This window comes from Pseudorasbora parva, chromosome 18, assembly GCF_024679245.1.
Source record: "Pseudorasbora parva isolate DD20220531a chromosome 18, ASM2467924v1, whole genome shotgun sequence".
NCBI lineage: Eukaryota > Metazoa > Chordata > Actinopteri > Cypriniformes > Gobionidae > Pseudorasbora > Pseudorasbora parva.
Window position 1 is genome coordinate 5,743,494 of NC_090189.1, and position 22,769 is coordinate 5,766,262.

Genomic DNA, 22,769 nt, shown 5'->3' on the forward strand with positions numbered 1-22,769 from the left:
AGCCTAGCTATACTTCACAAATTCAAGCTTTATATTTCTAATTACACTGGTCCACAATAAGCTTTTATGAGTATCTCTTCCACCTCTTATAACATCAATAATATGTTTATTTATACAACTGTGTTTCAGAATATCAATGTCTACTTAGAAATATTAATTTATATCTTTTAAAAAAATGGACGTCAGTTTACTTCATTCGCACTACAACTCCCACAATGCCCTGCGCCATCCTCTCAGGCGTGAATATGTACTTCCGGCGTGGAGCCGGTCCTTTTCCTGTGCTGTAAACTTGAGTGAAGCGGCTTTTCAGTCCGGCCAACTCAATCTACAGCCATCGACCAGTACCGAGCGCCAAGATGACCGAGCAGATGACCGTAAGAGGGACCCTGAAGGGCCACAACGGCTGGGTGACCCAGATCGCCACGACCCCGCAGTTTCCAGACATGATTCTGTCCGCGTCCCGAGGTGACAGATGCGATCTGTTTATACCGCTCAACTACAGCTGTCTGACTGCCGTTAGCGATTAACAAGTCCTTTGGTGCTACCATAGTGCTCAATGATTACAGTGTTCATTTACCATACTAGTCAAAGCTAGTTAAACTGAAGTATGCCCAAAAACATGGTATTACTTGTAACGCCATGGTACTTGAAAGCGGCAAAGTTAACGCCTTCCTTACAAATAAGTACTGTGGTTGTACTATGCTAACTTACAGTGATGCTGTTTTATAGCAAACTTGTGTTGCTTTTGTGTATACCATGGTATTTACATGGTTCACAATGGTACTTTATTTTTTTTTATTGTGGGTGAAAATAACTGTTTCAAGGTGTTAAAGTTTAACACAAACACAAGTTCAAGTATTGAGAAATATTAATTAAAAACATACACAAGTTTAAGTGTGAGTTAGTTGCTTGTAGTTATGCATAATTTACTGTGTGTACAATTAAAAATGTTTACATGAAATATCAGTTCTGCCCTAAATAAGTGCATTAACCATTAAACTAGTCAGTTGTTGCTTTCACTTGCATGATGCATTTTGATTTTGGAGGCAACAGAAATACTGGATAAAGCCAAACATTTGTCTTTTAACTAGTTGTTTCTTGTAGTGTCTCGATGGCACTTGCTGTAATATCTGCTCTCGTTTCTCTAGATAAGACCGTCATCATGTGGAAACTCACCCGTGATGAGACCAACTACGGTATTCCTCAGCGAGCCCTGCGCGGACACTCTCACTTCGTGAGCGATGTGGTCATCTCATCAGATGGTCAGTTTGCTCTGTCCGGCTCGTGGGACAGCACTCTGCGTCTGTGGGACCTCACCACGTGAGTATGAGGGTGTCTGTATAGGGACCTTAACTATTTAATCATGGGTCATTCTGAACCCTTGGGTAAAACAGAATCCTGGGCAATATTGCTTAATGTTTTATACTAATAATTATCCCGGGGTTAACACCTAATCCTGGGTATTCATAAGCTGCTGTTTCACACCATAGATTTCTAGACAATGGGTTATATCCTAAACCCTGGGTTAACATCCCAACGCTGGGTTAACTTCCTAACATTGGGTTAACATCCTAATGCTTGGTTAACATCCTAAACTCTGGGTTAACATCTTAACGCTGGGTTAACTTCTTAACGCTGGATTAACGTCCTGAACCCTGGGTTAACGTCCTAACGCTAAATTAACGTCCTAATCCCTGGGTTAACGTCCTAATGCTAAATTAACATCCTAAACCCTGGGTTAACATCCGTCCTAAATGCTGGGTAAACATCCTAAACTCTGGGTTGTCATTGGTCCTAAACGCGGGGTTAACATTGGTCCAAAACCCTGTGTTAACGTCCTAAACCCTGGGTTAATGTCCTAAATGCTTGGTTAACATCTTAAACCCTGGGTTAATGTCCGTCCTAAACGCTGGGTTAATGTCCTTACACCCAAGATTAACAGCCTAATGCTGGGTAAATGTCTTAAACCCTGGGTAAACGTCCTAAACACTGGGTTAACGTCTGTCGTAAACACTGGGTTAATGTCCTAAACCCTGGGTCAGGGTTTCATAACCCGGGGTAAAAGCGACACTAAACCCCGCTTCTAAGTGTAAAACGGTCCTTTACCTGGGGTTCAGTGTGAGCGCAGTGTGAAGAGCCCTCATGTTTGTGACCTTTTGCTCTTGAAATGTTCTTTTTCAGTGGAACCACAACCCGTCGCTTTGTGGGCCACACCAAAGACGTGCTGAGCGTGGCATTCTCCGCTGATAACCGTCAGATTGTGTCCGGCTCCCGGGACAAGACCATCAAGCTGTGGAACACCCTGGGCGTCTGCAAGTACACCATTCAGGTGAGATGAACCTTGGGTTTGTCAGTGTACCTACCTCGATTTTGAAGTTACGGTTAGTTTACAGCAGTTTTACAAAACTGCTTTTTATTTATTTTTTGTTAAACTGTGGTTTACTGATAAAATTGTCTGTCCTTAAATAAATTTAATTATAACTAAAAGTTTCTTAAAGGGTTAGTTCACTCAAAAATGATTAATATATTAATTACTCATCCTCATGTCGTTCGACACCCGTAACACCTTCGTTCATTTTCAGAACACAAATGAAGATATTTTAGTTGAAAGCTGATGGCTGAGAAAGGCTTCAGAGAGGCCTCCATTGACATTCAGTACATTTATACTCTCAAGACCCATAAAGGCACTAAAGACGTCATTACAAAGTCCATCTCACTACAGCGGCTCTACAGTAATTTTACGAAGCGACGAGAATAGTTTTTGTGCGCAAAAAATAAATAAAAATAACGACTTTATCCACCAAGTTGTTGTCTTCCCCGTATGCCTCGGACATGAACTCACGACGCACCATGACGCATGCGCGAGAATGACGCTGATCCGCTGTTCGGACACATGACCCAGAAGCGAGGAAATTTGTTTAAAGGTTGTTTTTTTTTTAAAATCACGATCAGTGTAGAATTCAACAGCTCAGATACGACACCCCTTCCCTTCCTCTGCTTGTAAACAAAGAACGACTCTAATGTCGTTCCACACCCGTAAGACCTCCGTTCATCTTCAGATCACAGTTTAAGATATTTTATATTTAGTCCGAGAGCGTATCTAAGTGTATGCACACTATACTGTCCATGTCCAGAAAGGGAATAAAAACATCATCACAGTAGTCCATATGAGACATCAGTTAGTTAATCAGAATCTCTTGAAGCGTCGAAAATACACTTTGGTCCAGAAATAACAAAAACTACGACTTTATTCAGCATTGTCTTCTCTTCCGCGTTTGTTTTCAATCCTCAAATAAAGATTCAAACGGCCATGAATCAGTGAATCGATTAATGATTCGGATCGCCAATGTCACGTGATTTCTGCAGTTTGACAGTTTGGTGATCCGAATCATTAATCAATCCGCTGATTCATGACCGATTGAATCTTTATTTGAGGTTTGAAAACAAACGTGGAGGAGAAGACGATGCTGAATAAAGTCATAGTCTTGCGGTTGTGGAACGACATTAGGGGGAGTCATTAATGACATCAATTTAATTTTTGGGTGAACTAACCCTTTAAAGCTGTTAGCAGAGCTGATGTTTTTGTTGTTCCTCAGGACGAGAGTCACACCGAATGGGTTTCCTGTGTCCGTTTCTCTCCAAACAGCAGCAACCCCATCATCGTCTCCTGCGGCTGGGACAAGATGGTCAAGGTGAGAACTAACTCATTTAGTTTAATTTATATAAAGCTTTTCTTAATGCATATTGTTTCAAAGTAGGGCTGGGCGATATGGCCCAAAAAAATTATCACGATATAATTTAGCATATCAGTCGATATCGATAAATATCACGATAAATGTGAAATGTTTATTTCTTTAAAGTTTAAAGGCATATTTTTGCTCCTGAGTGAAATATGTAGAAAACAAACAGTTAGCTGTGGTTTTTAAACTATCCTTTATTGTCAAAACATGACAAACACTTCACAAACAAGTGAACAATTTATTTAAACTGAGGTAGATTTATTTATTAAAATCTTAACTGTGGCCAGCATTTTTTTACTCAACACTATATATCAATAATATATCATTATACAGGGCTTGACATTAAGCATGTTCATGTGCTTATCCTTCAAACAAGTACATCGTTCAAGCTTGTCCAAGTAAAAAATTAGCTTGTCTGGAAAAGTGTGTGTGTGTGTTTGTGTTTGTGCGTTGTAAATATAATTTATTCTGAAGCAATATTCTCACCAGTGTTCACTCAGCTTTGACATATTTAAATCTGCATAATTTGAAATTTGTGATATTTTCACCTTTTATAAAGGGCATTTTCCCTTAATCTTATTAAATATAGGCTAAGCTTCATGTTTCATTTTATATTTGTAATTTTGATCAATACATTTAATTAAAATAAAACACTATAAGGGCTGTTACCAATCAAATTAAATAATTTACACTGAAAAATTACAACAGCATTAAATAATGTTTTGAGATTTGTATTTTTCAATAGACAAATAAGACATGTTAGAAAGTATGTTTAAAGATCAAATTAAACCACCAGTAGGTGGCAGCAGGTGGCCGTCTTAATGAGCGAGTCATTGAGTCGTTCATTCAAACGATTCATTCAAACACTGAATCGTTCATTTACCCACGTTGCTGTGAGACGCGTTGCGGTTCTGCTGTGAACGATTTTCGCAGCTTAAATAGAAAAAAAAACGCTCAATATTGCATCATATATATTTAATTGTGTAAGTAAAACACTAAAAACGCAAATGGTCAAAAAAAGCGTTTTAAGAAACATTTTGAGGCCCCTTCTCTTGCCTCACAGTGGATTGGTCCACCGTGCATCTCACCGACACACACACACACACTCACACACACACACACCTCACCGACAGTGGGCTGGTCGGGAGAGAGAAAAGTTCAGTATTTGTGGATCTCCAGTAAGGGCTGTCTAGTCTATTTTATTAATTCTAAACACCAGATGACATTATTTCTCTTTTGATACAGGCGATGCGGAGTCATTAATACATCACCAAAGACAAACAATTATGATAGCGATGTACAAGTCCGATGTTTTAGTGATTATAGTTTGGTAACGTTAGCCTGTTGTACATAAGTCACCCACTACAGCTAACAAGGTAATAAGCCGGTGTGTGAATGTAGTTAATGTAGATTCACCGCTGTGTTGGGCTGCATGTTATATGGAAGGACTTTGAAGAAACACGATAATTTAATAATTAAATTCCGCGTGGTGAACGTGAACCTATGATAAGCAGTCCACGCACGTCGCTCTGTTTTATGTCGGATGGGATCGCTAAAATATCTCCAAACCACTGAAGTTGAGCGAACTAACTTGTCAACGATATCTGTGTCCTCCGAGCTGGCCGTGAGCGCTGCATTTTCTTCACTATTGCTCATTTTTATCGCTCCACTTATCCTCCAAGCCTGTCAGCCACAGACTGTAAACATTACCACGTGCAGCACGCAGACGCCCGGTCTGCAATACGCATGCGCAGCATTACGCATAGCGCGTAAGCATTATATCGAGAATTTATCGACCTGTTGTTATCGTTTTATCGAGGAAAATTATATCGTGATAATTATCGTTATCGTTTTATCGCCCAGCCCTATTTCAAAGCAGCTTTACAGAAAATCATTGGCAGGTTTTCATTTAGCAGTTTCAATAGCAGAATGACTTACAATAATGTTCATTTGTGCATAATGTGCAACCCTGTTGTGTTCATGTACTTCATGCGACACTCATCAGTTTATGAGACTGGAAAATCCTTGTGTTGGATGTAACATTATATAGGGTATCAGCACCAGTGTATGATCTCTGACCTTTCTACTTGCTTTTTAAGAGTGTGGCTGCAGGATCAGCTCTTCACATTCACTACTGACTTCATCAGTTGCAAACCACATCTACTTCAAAACTTATTAGGCCTGCAGCTATCGATTATTTCAGTAATCAGATATTCTACCGATTATTCCATTGATTAATTGAGTAATCAGATAAATACTTTTTCTTTATTAAAGAGCAATACAATACAACAGAAAATAAGATGGGTATTTAAAAATTAACAACTAATTTGTTTCCTTTTTCAGAAAAATTACGCTTTATTACTGAAATTGTATACATAAATATCTGAAAACTAAACCAATTTAGCACATACAATTGCCATATTATATAATATTGCCATATTGCCGGTTAAACATTTAATTCACATTTTACATGCCTGTCAAACACGCGTGATTACTGGACTAAGTAGTCTTACTGCACTAATACTGTCAAATACACACAAGGTTAATATATATGAACAATGTCTAAAGTGAAAAGTGTTTCTATATGAGATGGGAGCAGGTCTTAGCAGCAGTGATTGTGAACACTTGTCCTTAAAGGGACAGTTCATCTCTAATTTTATGTAAATAAAAAAATATATACATATTTGAAAATAAGTATTTGAACACCCTGCTATTTTGCAAGTTCTCCCAGGGGTCTGAAATTGTCATCGTAGGTGCATGTCCACTGTGAGAGACGTAATCTTTAAAAAAAATCCAGAAATCACAATATATAATTTTTTTTAAACTATTTATTTGTATGATAGAGCTGCAAATAAGTATTTGAACACCTGTCTATCAGCTAGAATTCTGACCCTCAAAGACCTGTTAGTCTGCCTTTAAAATGTCCACCTCCACTCCATTTATTATCCTAAATTAGATGCTCCTGTTTGAGGTCGTTCGCTGCATAAAGACACCTGTCCACCTCATATAATCAGTAAGATTGCAGCGCTGCTGCTGCTATTAATGTACAGGGAAGCCCTACTTCATGTTAAATACAAATATATTGCCTATTAATACAGCAAAGACTACGTCGGCAGTAGCCTATTGGCCATACATATCTATGGTATTGACGGCAAAATAGGCTACGGAAAATTTCGTTCTGTATTGACAGGTTTAATGTTTCAAAATCGATAAATAGCCTATGTTGTTTTTTATTATTACAATTAGGCCTATATCTGCATTTATGTTAACCTACAGACTTTCAAACATGAAAATGTCATTTTTTATTAATATGTATTCGTGTCAAAACGGCATATAAACATCTTTTCCTATTATATTTTGCCTGGAAACGCTTCCAACACGCTCGCGTGACGCGTGAAAAATAGGTGTCTCTTCTATTTGAAGCATGCACGCGTTTTCCGCACAGCTCGGACCGCGCTTGTGACGCAGGTCGTAGGCTATGCAAGCTCTAACCGGTTAACATGGGAGCCGAAATAAAAACGGACACGCCACGCAGCCAAGACGCTCACGATACGCTTGCAGTGTGTCCCCGGCGTTATGGCCTTTTTACAACTGGTTCCTTCATTTGTTTTCTCTGACCAGGTATTTATCTGATTGCGAAATGAAAGCATTTCAGACGAAACCGGACAAATGTAAATGTAGCCTATCTGGTTATTTAAACCACATGTATAAATTTTACTCCTGGCAAACGGTTAAAAAATAAACGTGTGAGAGCGTGATATGGGCTATATGTTGTAGTCAGATAGATATGATGGTGCTGCAACATGCATCGCCGCAAATGAGTAAAGCAAGCCAACGCAAATGGCCGTAAGTGAAACTTAAAATAAGTCTTAGATGCTCAAAAACCCAATCATCTTCAATAAAAATGAATGAGACTAAATGATCTTACCAGTGCGCTTAGGTCACTCTCTTTTATTGTGGTCTTTGAATTTGAAATAAGCTGCTGAATAAAATGCATCTTGAATCTTTTGCTTTCGTTGCTGTAAACTCCGTTAAATGAGCATATACCCCGGGAATTGAAGATCGGATTTATATTTTTTTTGCGTAGGTGTAAGGTAGGCTATAAGACAACCTGCATGTTTTGTTTTGTTTTATTTGTTTTTTGATTGTTTAGCTCCGTTTGCGAGAGCCGCGAGCAGAATCAGCCTGCCTCAGCTCGTCAAAAATGCCTTTTAGGCTACTGGTGGTAATAGTTGGCGAAATTAACTAACATTGTGATGCTTGAAGTGTTTTAGATCTGTGGCTTTTATTACAGGCAAGACAAATCAAGAGTTGATTTGAGAGACTAAATCGATTAAACATTGGTCGTCACTTAAAAAAATTAAAACTTTATTTAACAAACAAAAAAATGATCTAAACATTTTTCTAAATTAACTTAATAAAGAAACGAAACAAAATATAACTACTTTGACATTAAAAACAAAACTGAACTATTTTAATGGCTGCAACAATGTAAAAAAAAAAACATGGGCTCCAGTCGGACTCGGGCCGAGAATTTTGATAAGCTGTCGGACACGGGCCGGGCTAGGGCCTCAGCGTCTTGGGCCAGGGCCGGGCTAGGGCCTAGATTTGAGGCCCGTGCAGGGCTCTAGGGTGGTAGCATCATGCTTTGGGGGTGTTTATCTGCACATGGGACAGGGCGACTGCACTGTATTAAGGAGAGGACGACCGGGGCCATGTATTGCGAGAATTTGGGGAACAACCTCCTTCCCTCAGTTAGAGCATTGAAGATGGGTCGAGGCTGGGTCTTCCAACATGACAATGACCCGAAGCACACAGCCAAGATAACCAAGGAGTGGCTCTGTAAGAAGCATATCAGGGTTCTGGCGTGGCCTAGCCAGTCTCCAGACCTAAACCCAATAGAGAATCTTTGGAGGGAGCTCAAACGCCGTGTTTCTCAGCGACAGGCCAGAAACCTGACTGATCTAGAGAAGATCTGTGTGGAGGAATGGGTCATAATCCCTCCTGCAGTGTGTGCAAACCTGGTGAAAAACTACAGGAAACGTTTGACCTCTGTAATTGCAAACAAAGGCTACTGAACCAAATATTAACATTGATTTTCTCAGGTGTTCAAATACTTATTACCAGCTGTATCATACAAATAAATAGTTAAAAAATCATACAATGAATTCTTGTTTTTTTTTATTATGTCTCTCACAGTGGACATTCACCTACGATGACAATTTCAGACCCCTCCATGATTTCTAAGAGGGAGAACTTGCAAAATAGCAGGGTGTTTAAATACTTATTTTCCTCACTGAATAATCCATAAGACAAAAAAGCTGAATTTATTAAAATGCTTTTTTGAACCATCGATTCTCAATACTATGTGTCATTCCCTGATGATACACGGGTGTGTGTGTGCGTGTTTTGTGATGGTTGTTCATGAGTATCTTGTTTGTCCTGAGCAGTTAAACTGACCAATGTTCTTTAGGAAAATCCTCAAACTCTTCAGTTTTCCAGCATCTTTTGCGTATTTGAACCCTCTCCAGCAGTGACACTATGATTCTGAGATCCATATTTTTTTGTTGAGTGATTTAACTTCATTTAAAATCATGATGAATCTAAATGATTGGAGAAATCGAAAGACTGCGTTCCCAGAGAGAAACTTTGCATTCGTTTGCGACTCTTTGAGTTCTTTGCGAGCGAGTCCGAAAGGGGCTTCATATAAGTGTGTCAAATCTTTCACTCATTTCTTTCAGGTGTGGAATCTGGCCAACTGCAAGCTGAAGACCAACCACATCGGACACACCGGATTCCTGAACACAGTCACCGTGTCCCCTGATGGCTCGCTCTGTGCGTCTGGAGGAAAGGTCAGTTTCTCTCTTCATGATCCAAATCTGAATGCAAGGACCTGTTGAACTTTATCTGATCGCCTAGACAAGGGCTTTTCAGCCAGTAAGGGACTTTAGAGAACAACGGTGTCAAAATTGACAAATACATAAATGATGAAAAAATATTTTAGTTAATAAAATGCATAATAATCTAGCGTAACAGAAACCAAATATTTTCTCTCTTTATTGTATTTTTATATATATATATAAAAAAAGCTTTAAATAAATGGATTGAAGTAAATATATTTAAAGGAATAAAAAATTTAGTGTAATATAACAAAACTAAATATTATCCAATTATTTTTCTATTAATTTATTATAGTATAAATTGGGTCTTTGTTTTTGAAACTTTATAGCTGCTTTGTTAAACGGGAGGATCATCTTCAGTTATGGGGATAAAAGACACCGCTCTGCCAACTACCATTTAAACTTAACCTTTAAGGCTAATGATTGATGTTCACTTTTATGCATTAAGTAATGCAGTTCTGTTCCCTCGTTATGCTGGATGACTTTATAAATGATATGGAGCATTGACCTTCCCTGTGTCTGTCTTCAGGATGGACAGGCCATGCTTTGGGATCTGAACGAAGGCAAGCATCTTTACACGCTGGACGGCGGTGACGTGATCAATGCTCTCTGCTTCAGTCCCAACAGATACTGGCTGTGTGCCGCCACTGGGCCGAGCATCAAGATCTGGGTATGATGAGCTGTGTGATTTATGACTTGTTTTCACACCAAAACATGTTCTTTGCAGGCTGGTGTCAGTTTGGTCATGCTCTATTTTATTGTAGTTTCATTTATTTGTCCTAATATATCATAACTCTGTTTCAAGTGTGCATGTGGTTTTTTAACTTTGCCAAAAACTCACTTTTATATTTGCATTATTGTGGCATCATTCATTTGGCAACTCAACTTGTTCAACTTGTATATTTAGACTGATGATTTCATCAACAATTCAGCAATGAAAATCATTGCAGTGTGTTTATTTTAAAATTGACAACGATGGCATTAGTATGGCACTAAATTCAATTTTGTGAATTGTCCATTGTAAAAAATGAAGGACTTAAGTGTTGATTTTGGCTGGTGATTTCGATTTAATCAACGTTGAAAGTAATTACGATACGTTATATTTAAAATGGACAAAAATTGAATAAATTTGGCACATTTAATTAATTTAGTTTATTAGGTTCAAAATCCATTTCAAAAAAAATATTTAAGAATGTGTGTGTTGTAGGGCTGCACGATTATTAATCATAATTGTCGAGTATTCCCTTGAAATTGTAATTGCGATTTATTAAATACGATTATCACAATTTACATTGAATGATGTGTTGAATAGCTTGTCACGATTCGATATAAATCACAATAATTAACTGATCGATGAACTTATTGATATTTTACAAAATAAAGAGGGTTTTTTACTTTATTTTTTACAATTATTATTATTATTAAAATATTATTATTATTTTATTATTATTATTATTAATCTTTAATAAAAATATGATTAATCTTTTTATCATTAATCTTTATCTAATTATTATTAATCTTATATTAAAATGCTTTTATTTTAATTAAAATGATTAAATATCATGCACATGCACGTCATGCTAACTTTTATTTGGTTAAAAAATAATAATTTTGAATTCGTTTTACTTGGAAGTAAACATTTTGAATCTACTTGAATGAATATGAAGAATAATATTTGGCTTTCGGATGGTTTCAGTTGGTGTTCATTTGCACCCTAGTCACTCTTCTCACATTACTTCTCTCTCCCCACAGGATCTGGAGGGAAAGATCATTGTTGATGAGCTTAGACAGGAAGTCATCACCACTAACAGCAAGGCTGAGCCGCCCCAGTGCACGTGTCTGGCCTGGTCTGCTGATGGACAGGTAAGAGCTTTCCCGCAGGCCGGAGTAAAGGCCCTTTCACACTGCAACACAATAAAGTGAAGCAAATCGCGACCAACAGAGCTTTCACGCTGAATGTGAACCAATTGATCTCCTCCAGCTAATTCACGCTGCACGATAGGTAGCACTGACCAAACGTGCATTTTTCCTCTTAGGTTTTCCCATTCGGCTTTACATTTAAATGTATGCATTTGGCAGACACTTTTATCCAAAGCGACTTACATTGCATTCACTGTACACAGTTTTACATTATTGTCAGTTCTTGCTTTCCCTGGGAATCGTTGCTAGCGCTTCACTCTACTGGTTGAGCTACAGGAAAGATAGCTGCAGTGTGGCTTTAACCTCGTCCGCTGCACAACATGGTAATAGCTTCCGACTGTGATCTAAAGTGATTAACTATTGTGCAGACGCCCATTTGTAGTATTTTATAATAAACTGAACGTTACACCTGTTTAGCATTTCTCATGTAAACATTTCTCATTCTTCATTGTTATAAAAAACCCAGTCGCATGAAAAATACATATAGAACATATATCGTCATTAGGGCTGGGTGTCGATTTAGATGTTCCAATTCGATTTCGATTCACAAGCCCTCAAATCGATTCGATTTCGTTTCACAAGCCCTCAAATCGATTCGATTTCGATTCACAAGCCCTCAAATTAATATAGATTTAATACAAAAACTATAGGTATTTATAAAAAAAGAACAGTGAACATATGTGGGTAATTAAAAAGAAATGAAGAGCCACAAACCTGTATATTAAACTTCTTATTTTAGGTACACGTGGGCACATTAAAACAGAACCTTATATTTCAAATCCATACAATTGTTAAATACAATTTTGATGCAACTCTAAAAAAAATTATCTGAAGTATTTTATGGATGTTTTGATCAATTTATTCTAAAACAATGGATATTAAATTATTTTTTTCCGCAATTTTCAGTACACGACAAGCTTTTCTTGCGCTTGTCATGTGTGCATTTACTTTTCAAACACGAGAAACGCGTTTATTTTTTTTTTTATAGTCTATGATTAATTCCTGGACACGTTGCCGTGTTAACGGACAATACCTTAACGTGCTGACCTAAGTTGACTGTGGATTAATTTTTTTTGAGGAAATCTGTTTATAATATAAGCTAATAGGATTTGAATTATTGATCCTGTGCTGTATATGGACTAATTTGAATATGTCTATAATGGCTAACGTACGTGCTTAACCCTCTTGGCGCCACGGTCGAGTTTACTCGACAAGATGCGTCACTGAATAAAACGGCCGATTTTGTCAAATAGGGTGTCACATTTCATTCAACCTCCCCTCCACTAGATGGTAGACATGTCGTACTTCATCCCTGACTCATACAAACATCATGATTCTATACAAAATATACGAGGAAGAGCGCATTGAATCAGTGTAAACAAAAGCGGAGCTGACATGCGAGTGAGCTGTTTTTTCAGAGCATTGTCAACGTCAGCGAGTATTTGCATTAGATTTTTATTACTATAATTATTTTCTAATGGCATCAATAAAGCTTACCCACAATGAAGTGTTGGGTCTTCTATTCGCGGACCCTGATTCTGAAGGTAAATATAAGATGACGGTGATTCTGAAAGTGAAACTAAACCTAACGTTACACTAAGCACAAATGATGAATCATTTGCCCAATGTAGATGGTCCTTTGCCCAATGTCAGTGGTGGGAACAATGTTTCCCGGGGTCCCAGTGTTCATCGCGAAGTTAGCAGGTGTGTTAGTGTTGAGAACGCGGCGGCCGCGGGAGATTTTTGCTGCGCTCACCATGAAGCGCGCGTCTTCTCACCGCGCGCATCTCCGCGATCGCGGCGACAGTATTGTGGGGGAGACTTTATCTAACGCCACTGGGTATATTAGAAGAGGCCGAAGTATTCATAAGCAAGTTCGAGGGCAACGTGGAGGCAGGGTGGGGAGTCAAAATGACAATAACAGTGGTCCAGACGCTGTGCAGACTCTGCGGCGCGTGAGGCAGATCTGGACGCGAGTAGACGCGCTGTGACACGGGGCAGGGGGCTATTATGCATAATATATAATATATAATATATATGTGCCCTATATATGGAATCAGAGTGCTTACTGTATGTAGTAAATGGAAAATCTCTACAGCAAAAGGCAAACCGCTACATGCATTCGGTTTGTTTCTACCATTTATTAGTAATGATTTACAGTTTGTTTACTATTTACTATTTACCTAAACAATCAGTATTGTGCAATATAGCACACATAAGGTGAGGGACATTTTGGGGGGAAAGAAGTGCTGCATTTATTATTTAAACATTTGGCTTTTCATCCAAGATTGCCCCCACGTTATGACGTCATATGCTAATTAGATGGGAAAATGTAATCTCTACATAAACTTATGGTCCTCCTTAATATTTCTCTAATTTACAGAAAGTTTCTATCTTTTATCACTTTTAAGATATAGCCTTTTGAAATTAAGATGTCAAAATCGAACGTTTTAGGAAAAAACCTCTGGCGCCTAAAGGGTTAAATGACTGCTCAAGTTTAATCCTAATGCAAGGCAAGCATTTGCGTGTATGTGATATATTTTTGTGGCTGTGTGTGTGTTGTCACATCAAATGGTTCCGCAGATTTTTAGTATCACTACAGCATTTCACTTCAGCATTAAAAAAGGCAACAATGCACCGGAAGCTGCCATTTAAACACTGAATGGATAAATGGTGTGTGCCTCTTGCTCCTTTGCAAGATCACGGGGTGACATCTAGTGGAGAAGACTAGGTATTAGATTTCTACGGTGGCCGAGACAGCTCAACACGCAGCAAATGAAGAAAGCACCAGCAAATAAAGAAAACAGCTTCATCAGTTTGACAACACGCGCGCTGCAAATGTTCACAACGCACGCAAATACAAAAACGCGCTGCAAATAACACAGACCACAACGGAAATGTTTTAAGGGGACTCCTTTGAGTGATGAACCCCTACTGGGACCTGCTTATTGTTTACTCGCCTGTCGCCAGTGTTGTTGTCACTGACCTGAAAGGTGAGTTTTTTTGTTTTGTTTATTTAAACACCCTGAACGTATGATCGCATGGTCTTTTTTTATACAGTGTAACAATATATTTTGGCCAACAATATTCAAACGACTAGGCAATTATACCATCATGATATAAAAGTAAACAAAACAAAAAACCGATCAGGTCAGTTTTTGTATTTGCGTGCGTTGTGAACATTTGCAGCGCGCGTGTTGTCAAACAGATGAAGATGTTTTCTTTATTTGCTGCGTGTTGAGCTGTCTCGGCCACCGTAGATTTCCAATAATCTTACGTTCAATGTTGGCGGAAAAAAGATCCGATTTTGAAAATCTTTATTTTATTTTTTTTGTCCAGCCCTAATCGTCATCATATATTTATTTGGCTTCATGGTTCATCTGTAGAAACTTTTCCCTCTGTTATTTTGTGCGATAGCGTGCTGAACGAGGAAATCAACACTAAGTCATTCATAAGGGCAGGAGTTATGATCACACAATATGACTGACAGCTCTAGAGCCAATGAGCCCTTTGACTCATAACAGACATGCACGGAAGAAAACAACGCCCTGTGTGACGTTTCAAGCTCTTAACGCCCGTTTCACATACTCCATTTGCGGTGCGTTTTTTTTTCCGTACCCATGTTAACTGTTAAAAGCTTTCGCAGATCCGTTCTAGGAGCAGCGTTTCTGCACCGATTCTATTTTTTGATGTGCTGCACGCGCTGAGTTAAAGTGACAGAGCATTGTTCGCATTAAAATAAACATGTATTAATGTGAAAATCTAGTAATTTCACCACAGATGCATATAATGTAAAGTCTACTCTGTTTCAAAGTCAACACATGGCTTTTTTTTGCTTCAGGTAAAGCAAGGAAAACGGCATTTAGGTAAACAAAGAGAAATAATGGAGGGCACTCATCTTTTCTTCGAGGTGGAAAAAAAGTTCTTTATAACCTACAGGATTTCTTGTTAAAAGATTTAAAAATGAAAGGAAATACAGTTATAAAAATAAAGTTTTATGTTTAAACGTTTTGCCTATGAAAGAGTATATTGTAATGCTGACAAGCCATGTTTAGTAGCAAAAAAATTATGGATTTGAAATAAAAAATAACTGTTGTGTGTTGTGGTATACAACCAATGATCAGTTGCGCACTGCAAACACGGCATATGTGAAAGCACCCGCATCGCGTACACACCGTAACGCACATTGCAGACGGAGTGTGTGTGAAACAGGCGTCAGATCGCATAATTCAGTGGACAATTGTGTATGAAGAACATAAACAATAAATCTGTCTCAGAAACCAATGATTAAATGAACACATTAACCCTTAAAGACCTAGAACATTTTTGAGGCGCCTGATGTGCCTCTACTTTTCTTTGTTTTTCTCCCCCATTCTAGCAGTTAGTATCAAGTGCTATATATCATTTTAAACAGGAGAACCTGAAGTTTCCATCTAGCTCATTTGATGTCCCAATTTTACATTTATTTATTCTGAGAATGGATTAAATTAATATAATTTCAAGAAAAATGGCAGCAAAAATGTGATGTTTTTACTGTGAACTCGAACAGAACTTCTTGAAGTTTGGATTTTTTTCCTTTAGAAAGTTAGACTTGGTTGTTTTACACTTCCAGATTAAATTTTGTCTACATGTAACAATCCCTCTGCAAGTTATAGCCATTTATTATAACATTATTCTAGGCGTTTCTAGGTTTTTGAGTGAAAACAGGTGTATTTTATTTACTGATAATGTGTCCTAAAAAGTTCAAGTAATAAAGTAAATAGAAAGATTGTTATATTATAACAACACTGAAACAAACATTTTTCTTCAGAGAAATATATTATAATTTGAGCATGAAAAACAAACGCAAACAATACATCAAGTTGTGACAACAAACCGTGAAATAAAATATACTGAGGCTACTTTTACATGTGGGCGGCTATATTCATAAACGGACATTTCAACTTCTCTGCACATAATCTTCTTAAACACAAATTGAGGAAAATATAATAGTGAAAATTGTGTAAAACACAAACTACATACAAATAGAGAAATATACTGGCTGTGCTCTGAGAGAGCGCTTTGCACGCGTTTATTTCTGTTTGGTTGCATGATGCATGCAAATTCACACCCACGTTCATTTTTCAGAGAAACGTGATTCGTGGTTCAAAAGACCAAACACTGTGTTTATTGGTTGAGTTGATGAAAGTTTCAATGAATCTGGACACAGGGGATGGGACTAATAAAAAAAAAATTATTTCTGTTTGGCTCAGGGGAACAACCCACGTGTGTTTCCTGGACAAATCATTGCTGCATATTTTGATGACGCATCCACGCTGACTACGGAGCCTCTGAATGATCAATCGTGAGACATAATATACCTATGGAAAGCGGAGATTCTCATCTTTATGGTGCAGTTTACAGCATACAGATTGGATTAGCGGTTAAAAAGTTATTAAACATTTTAGAACAATAGTTATTTTTAGTCAATGCTGCATATTTTGATGACGCATCGATGCTGACTACGGAGCCTCTGAATGATCAATCGCGAAACATGTTATACCTATGGAAAGCGGAGATTCTCCTCTTTATGGTGCAGTACAGCATGCAGTTGGATTTGCGGTTTAAAAGTTATTAAACATTTTAGAGCGATAGTTATTTTTAGCCGCGGGCGGCTGTCTCGGTCTTTAAGGGTTAATTCTCTTCTCTCTGGAATGCTTTTCTTTGATTTTTAATAGTGTTTTTAAAACAGCGCCACCACTCTCACTTGTGCAAAAGCAGCGCCTCGGATGAGCTCAAATCTAATTGGACGGCTTGTTCCACGGTGGGGGAAATTCACACACTTGTCTGGGGGGGAAAAAATCTTCCTTTATAATGCAGCAGTTGGTTGCGGCCCGTGTGAACGGCTCAATAGGGATCTATTGTTTCGGTTGAAGAGAGTCATCGCAATGTACATTTGCGCCATTTAACTGTCGTTTAATTGCACTCTGTGTGAAAGGCCCTTTATTGTGTGTGTGTGATGTGTGACGAGGTCAGATAATGCAGATAATCAGCATCAGTTTGGATGGTGGATCTCGTGTATGAGTGCAGTGGATAATCTTCAATAAAAATCAATGGAAAAACAAAAATGTATTAATTTTGACTATTTTTCCCCCTTAGACTCTCTTTGCTGGATACACAGACAACCTGATCAGAGTTTGGCAGGTGACCGTCGGAACCCGATAAAGATGTAGATTCCAAGAACGGAATGCAACACGTGGAAAAATTTAATAAAATAAAAGAATGATGAAAGGGTCCTTGTTGTTTTTCTCTTTTTCTCTCCAAATCAGTGCACTTGAGCTGATCTCTTAGTTGTAAAAAAAAAAAAAAAAAGCACAATATTTATTGAGATTTAATGCCATATCGAGTGCTCTTTATGCATCAGTTTAGGATTGTAAAAGAGGAAAGGCTTGATTCTGTGAATACTTTAGCATCTATGTATCTTTATGTATTAATGAGCAAAGCTTTGACAAATTAAGATTTATAGAATCACCATGTCACGCTTAAACTTGAAAAAATAAGACCTCTTTCATCCTCTTTTTTCATTTTCACCTGGGAAGAAACATCAGTTTAAAGTTTTTAAAGCCCATATTTCCTAATACTCAATGCTACTCAACCCTCTGGGAAACTTGTAAAAGAGATGCATTTATACAGAGGCGTTGGACGGGTAAATAGTGGAACGGGCCCCTCGCTGAGGGGTGCCCCCACAAATATATATTGATAATCCATAATATTAACATGACAGATTTACATAGTCTTTATGGGCCCACCCCTTAGTTCTGTGTTTATCATGTAAAGGATGTGTCTGTGGAAAATGTCAATATGCCCTTAAGGCCATTTGAAATGTCTGAAGTTAAGTAGTGAGTGCTGAGCCATTAAAAGGGTTAAAACACATTACCCTGGTTTCACGGACTAGCCCCAGACTAAAATGTGTATTTAAGCTGTTTTAATTCAAAGCAACTTGCACTGAAATATCTTAATCTGTCAGTGCTGTTGTTTTGTCTCAAGATGTACAACAATAATGTTTTTTTTCTAAGGCATGTTAATAAAAGCTATTTGTACAAAGGTGTAATCCTGGCTCAGTATAAGCCCTGTCTGTGAAACCAGGCCATTGTATTAGAAAAATTATTTATAATCAAAAGCAAATTGTGCATTATTTTCATTGTAAAATACACATAAGTAGAGAGATTGAATACGAAAGTTCTGGGTGGTGTTATAATGGCGTATTAGTGGTGACAAACTTAATGATATAAAGCAGTGGCACAACAAAATAAAACTTAAAAACAAAAAGTCTTTTTAACTCTTATATGGAAACGAGTTCCCATAGTCAAGAAAAAGCTGGGAATTTTAAACTGCGAGTTTCTCAGACATAAAGGTTTATGAAAATAGTTTCAGAGTCATGAAAAAAAATCTAAAGTGAACATAATTTGTTGTGAAATTCCTCTTTTTGAGCGCAGTTCATCGACAATGGGGGAGAAATGATTTAAATCGATTGGGAAGGTTAATAAGTGTATAAAAACATTACTAATATATTATATAGTTTTACACACGCTTGTATTCTTTATGTTTGATTGCACAACGCTCTCGCAGTCGTGTTTTATGGTGCACGCGCTCTGGAACATCTCGTGCTAAAGCGTCTGAGCAGCAGAGAAAAGAACTGCGCAGGAGGAAACCATAATGGGGCGGGGCTCTTACCGCCACTGGCCAATCAAAGAACTCTATCATTGCTTGGTCACCCCCAGTAATCCAATCACAGCTTGTTTTATTCCAACGGGTTCATCCGGTGGTATAAAAGTGGCCACGAGTTGGTACAGTACGCGAGTGTCCATCTTGGAAAGCGGCTTTTTCAGCGCCAATATTTTACAGTAAGCCGGTTAATTTAATTTCGCCTGATTCTCGTGTTGCGCTAAACTATGATTTATGAGAGTACATGTAAGGTGATATATTAGACGAATAAGCGTGTTTTATACACTTGGTGTGCTTAAAAACGATTATATGCGATCGTGTAGCTAGTTTAGCTTTGCATGCTGCTTTAGCTGTCCATAATCGGCCTCAATGAATCTTTTGTTTGTTTGTTTTCATAAGACTTGTGAGATTTAATACGGTTCTAACACGTTTTCGCGCCTTTTTTCACTTGTTTGCGTGTGAATTTAACAAGCTAAGACCTGAAATCGGGCTCTTGTGCACTGAATCTAACGGCGTAACGTTAACCGTGTTGCTACTTTATTATTCTAGCACTGTTCCTCTTATTTCACAGTGCGAGCTAAACTTTAATCGTTTCTAATCCAAAGGTGATCAAAAGCAACTAAAATGGCCGACGCAGAGCAACAGTTCATGGAAACCTCCGAGAACGGGAACGAGGAGAGTTTGAACGGAGCGGAGCTCGCGGAGGAGGCCGCGGCGGAGGACGAGAACGGAGATGGAGGACAGATCGACGCCAGCAAGGGCGAGGAAGATGCCGGGTAAGACTATAGAAAGCGTAATGATAATTTTGTGCTTAATTTAGATCTCTTGTTTAAAGTCGTCTGTCTTTGGCGCCATGTGTCTTTTGTTAATAGAGGGGGGTGGGGTGGTTTTCTGTCATGTATTGTGCTCATTGTTGGTGAGGGTTGTTTGGTGTGAATCACACGCTGGCGGGTGGCAGCTGTCGTTATATCTTACTAACTACTTTACCGCGCTAAAATCACGTGGCTTATTTCTTATATTTAACCCTAACCCCCTTCATCTGCATACACTTTGGTCAAAGTGTATATGGTTGCCTGGAGACACTGGCTTGTCCAATCAGACTTTAGAATCGGAATTATCGAGTGCATTATTCCCCGCCCACTTTAAGCACCTTGGTTCCTGAAGTTCTTATCCCAATGGGATTTTCACTTTTAAACTCTGTTTTTAAGTTGCAAGTCATGAAATGAATTAACGAGATACAAGAGAAATGTAAATTCAGTCTTACTAAAATGGATTTGAAAATTTGCATAGGAGACTTTTTTTGGGGGGGGGGGGGGGGATTAATCTGCATATAGTCCGTAAATTGATGTTTCTCTTTGGAATCATGGGTAATGTAGTTTTCCATCTGGAATGTTGGTTACATCCTGAGCCTGACTGCTGATTTAATGGTACAATGCTATGAGTTTGCCTTTTTTGTCTGGTTTAATACACATTCAACTCATCAGACGATTTCTCTTTATGCAGTAAAATGTTTGTTGGAGGACTCAGCTGGGACACCAGTAAGAAAGATCTTAAGGATTACTTCTCAAAGTTCGGGGAGGTGACAGACTGCACCATAAAGATGGATTCAAACACCGGCCGGTCACGAGGGTTTGGCTTCATCTTGTTCAAAGAAGCTGAAAGCGTGGAGAAGGTATGATGCTTTCACTTAACTGTTGCAAATGCTTATTGGTTGGAGGTGTTTGCAACATCTTTCTCTTTTAAAAGGTGCTACAGCAAAAGGAACACAGACTAGATGGCCGACAGATCGATCCCAAGAAAGCCATGGCCATGAAAAAAGAGCCGGTCAAGAAAATATTTGTCGGTGGCCTTAACCCTGAAACTGCAGAAGAGAAGATCCGTGAATACTTTGGGGCCTTTGGAGAGGTGAGTTTTCACTGAGCATAAAAAAAAACCAAATTGTATTTTTCTTTATTTAATGCTTATTTGATTATGCTTGTAGATGGAAAATATTGAACTTCCAACGGATCCAAAGACAAACAAAAGGAGGGGCTTTGTTTTCATTACTTTCAAGGAAGAATCTGCTGTCAAAAAGATAGTTGAGAAGAAATACCATAACGTTAGTGGAAGCAAGGTAACGAATGGAGAGGAAGACCTTGTATGTATATTTTTATTCTCTCATACTTTTGCAATAGATGCATAGTTATGGTGGGTAAAATAAATTGATTTGTGGGTGTGCACAGATGCTTGATCACTATGGCTTTTAATTGGTGCTTAAACATTTTATTCAGCCTGTTAAAGTCTGGCTTTGTGCTCATCTGTTTTGTGCCTTGGATTTCAGTGTGAGATTAAGATTGCCCAGCCCAAGGAAATCTATCAGCAGCAGCAGTACGGCGCCCGTGGAGGCTTCGGAGGTCGCGGCAGGGGTCGTGGGGGTAAGAGGCGTGCTTTTATGAGCTGAAGTAACAGCAGCATTATCAAAACCAATCTGAGCTGGCAATGTCGTTTCCTCAGGCCAAAGCCAGAACTGGAACCAGGGATATAACAGCTACTGGAACCAGGGCTATGGGAACCAAGGCTATGGCTACGGTGGCCAGCAGGGATATGGTGGTTACGGCGGCTATGGAAACTATGACTATTCCTCTCCATACTATGGATATGGTGGTGGTTATGACTACAGTAAGTTTGCATCATCCAAACACTTTTGATTGTCCTGGTGTCCCTTCCGTGTTCACTCACTCTTGTTTTCCTCAGGCCAGGGCAGTGCGAGCTACGGAAAGACACCGAGACGTGGTCACCAGAGTAGCTACAAGCCATACTGATCACATACAGAACAGGTAGTGAATGCATTTGATTCGGTTAAATGTTCAATTTGAGCAGGTATTCTACCTGGCTTCTACTTGAGCTGCTTTGCATTTGTCTTTTCTAACCTGTATGTTATTACTCTGTCTCCACAGGACTGACGTATTCCCAAAAACCAGGAGTCTGACAGTGAAGCCGACAACAGTTCACACACATGCGGACTCTTTCCTTTTACCGGACAAGATCATGACCCATTTGTACAGAACCGATGAATAGGGGAAGCAATGTCACACTTCCACATTTTTATTTTAATTTTATTTTCCTTTTGTCCACATTTCCAGAGATGGAAGTGTTATTTTTACTGTACTTTTTGGTACCTTTTTTGAATAATGTATTGTATGGTTGTATTTTACATGTCTACTGGATTTGCCACATGAGGTTCGGGAGCTGCCAGAGCTTTTGAAATAAAACAATTTTGAGTAAATTTTTCTCAATGTTTCCAGATGCTTACTATGCTTATCCTGTTGTTGCATTGCATAGGAGAGAGTCTTTTAAAAACCAGAGTCTAGTGAATGTCAGCGTTTTTGGGTAATATCTAATAGTGACTGGAAGTTTCCACTTTTTGTTAGCTTTGATTTTAAACTGTTTGACTTGCCTTCTCAGTTATATTGCTTAAGTTTGTCATTTAGGATTCTCCTATAGTGTTTTTGGTAGAAATAAATGA

General features: G+C 38.5%; 2 protein-coding genes across 3 annotated transcripts; both read left to right on the top strand.

Moving 5' to 3' along the window:
• The first annotated feature begins 254 nt into the window (after nt 1-254).
• LOC137046501 (small ribosomal subunit protein RACK1-like) lies at nt 255-17,833 on the top strand. The gene is made up of 8 exons (XM_067423759.1): nt 255-465; nt 1,149-1,320; nt 2,182-2,329; nt 3,597-3,692; nt 9,482-9,592; nt 10,170-10,310; nt 11,393-11,503; nt 17,699-17,833. The coding sequence occupies exons 1-8, from the start codon at nt 357-359 to the stop codon at nt 17,762-17,764; spliced, it is 954 nt and encodes a 317-aa protein (XP_067279860.1). The 5' UTR covers nt 255-356; the 3' UTR covers nt 17,765-17,833.
• Nucleotides 17,834-19,343: 1,510 nt separating this feature from the next.
• hnrnpabb (heterogeneous nuclear ribonucleoprotein A/Bb) lies at nt 19,344-22,534 on the top strand. Of its 2 annotated transcripts, none has more exons than XM_067423754.1 (9): nt 19,344-19,443; nt 19,870-20,040; nt 20,768-20,936; nt 21,011-21,169; nt 21,246-21,401; nt 21,585-21,678; nt 21,758-21,922; nt 21,998-22,080; nt 22,201-22,534. In XM_067423754.1, the coding sequence occupies exons 2-8, from the start codon at nt 19,889-19,891 to the stop codon at nt 22,063-22,065; spliced, it is 963 nt and encodes a 320-aa protein (XP_067279855.1). In that variant the 5' UTR covers nt 19,344-19,443; nt 19,870-19,888; the 3' UTR covers nt 22,066-22,080; nt 22,201-22,534. The 2 variants fall into 2 exon arrangements, with proteins under 2 accessions (XP_067279855.1, XP_067279856.1); XM_067423755.1 differs by having other exon boundaries at nt 21,246-21,377.
• Nucleotides 22,535-22,769: the final 235 nt, after the last annotated feature.

Excerpts from the sequence above, each read along its gene's own strand:
- hnrnpabb (XM_067423754.1), top strand. The coding sequence starts at position 19,889 with ATGGCCGACGCAGAGCAACAGTTCATGGAAACCTCCGAGAACGGGAAC. Across the intron at positions 20,041-20,767 it reads AAGGGCGAGGAAGATGCCGG|TAAAATGTTTGTTGGAGGAC; the intron begins GTAAGACTATAG and ends CTCTTTATGCAG. Across the intron at positions 21,679-21,757 it reads TCGCGGCAGGGGTCGTGGGG|GCCAAAGCCAGAACTGGAAC; the intron begins GTAAGAGGCGTG and ends TCGTTTCCTCAG.
- LOC137046501 (XM_067423759.1), top strand. The coding sequence starts at position 357 with ATGACCGAGCAGATGACCGTAAGAGGGACCCTGAAGGGCCACAACGGC. Across the intron at positions 2,330-3,596 it reads TCTGCAAGTACACCATTCAG|GACGAGAGTCACACCGAATG; the intron begins GTGAGATGAACC and ends GTTGTTCCTCAG. Across the intron at positions 3,693-9,481 it reads GCTGGGACAAGATGGTCAAG|GTGTGGAATCTGGCCAACTG; the intron begins GTGAGAACTAAC and ends CATTTCTTTCAG.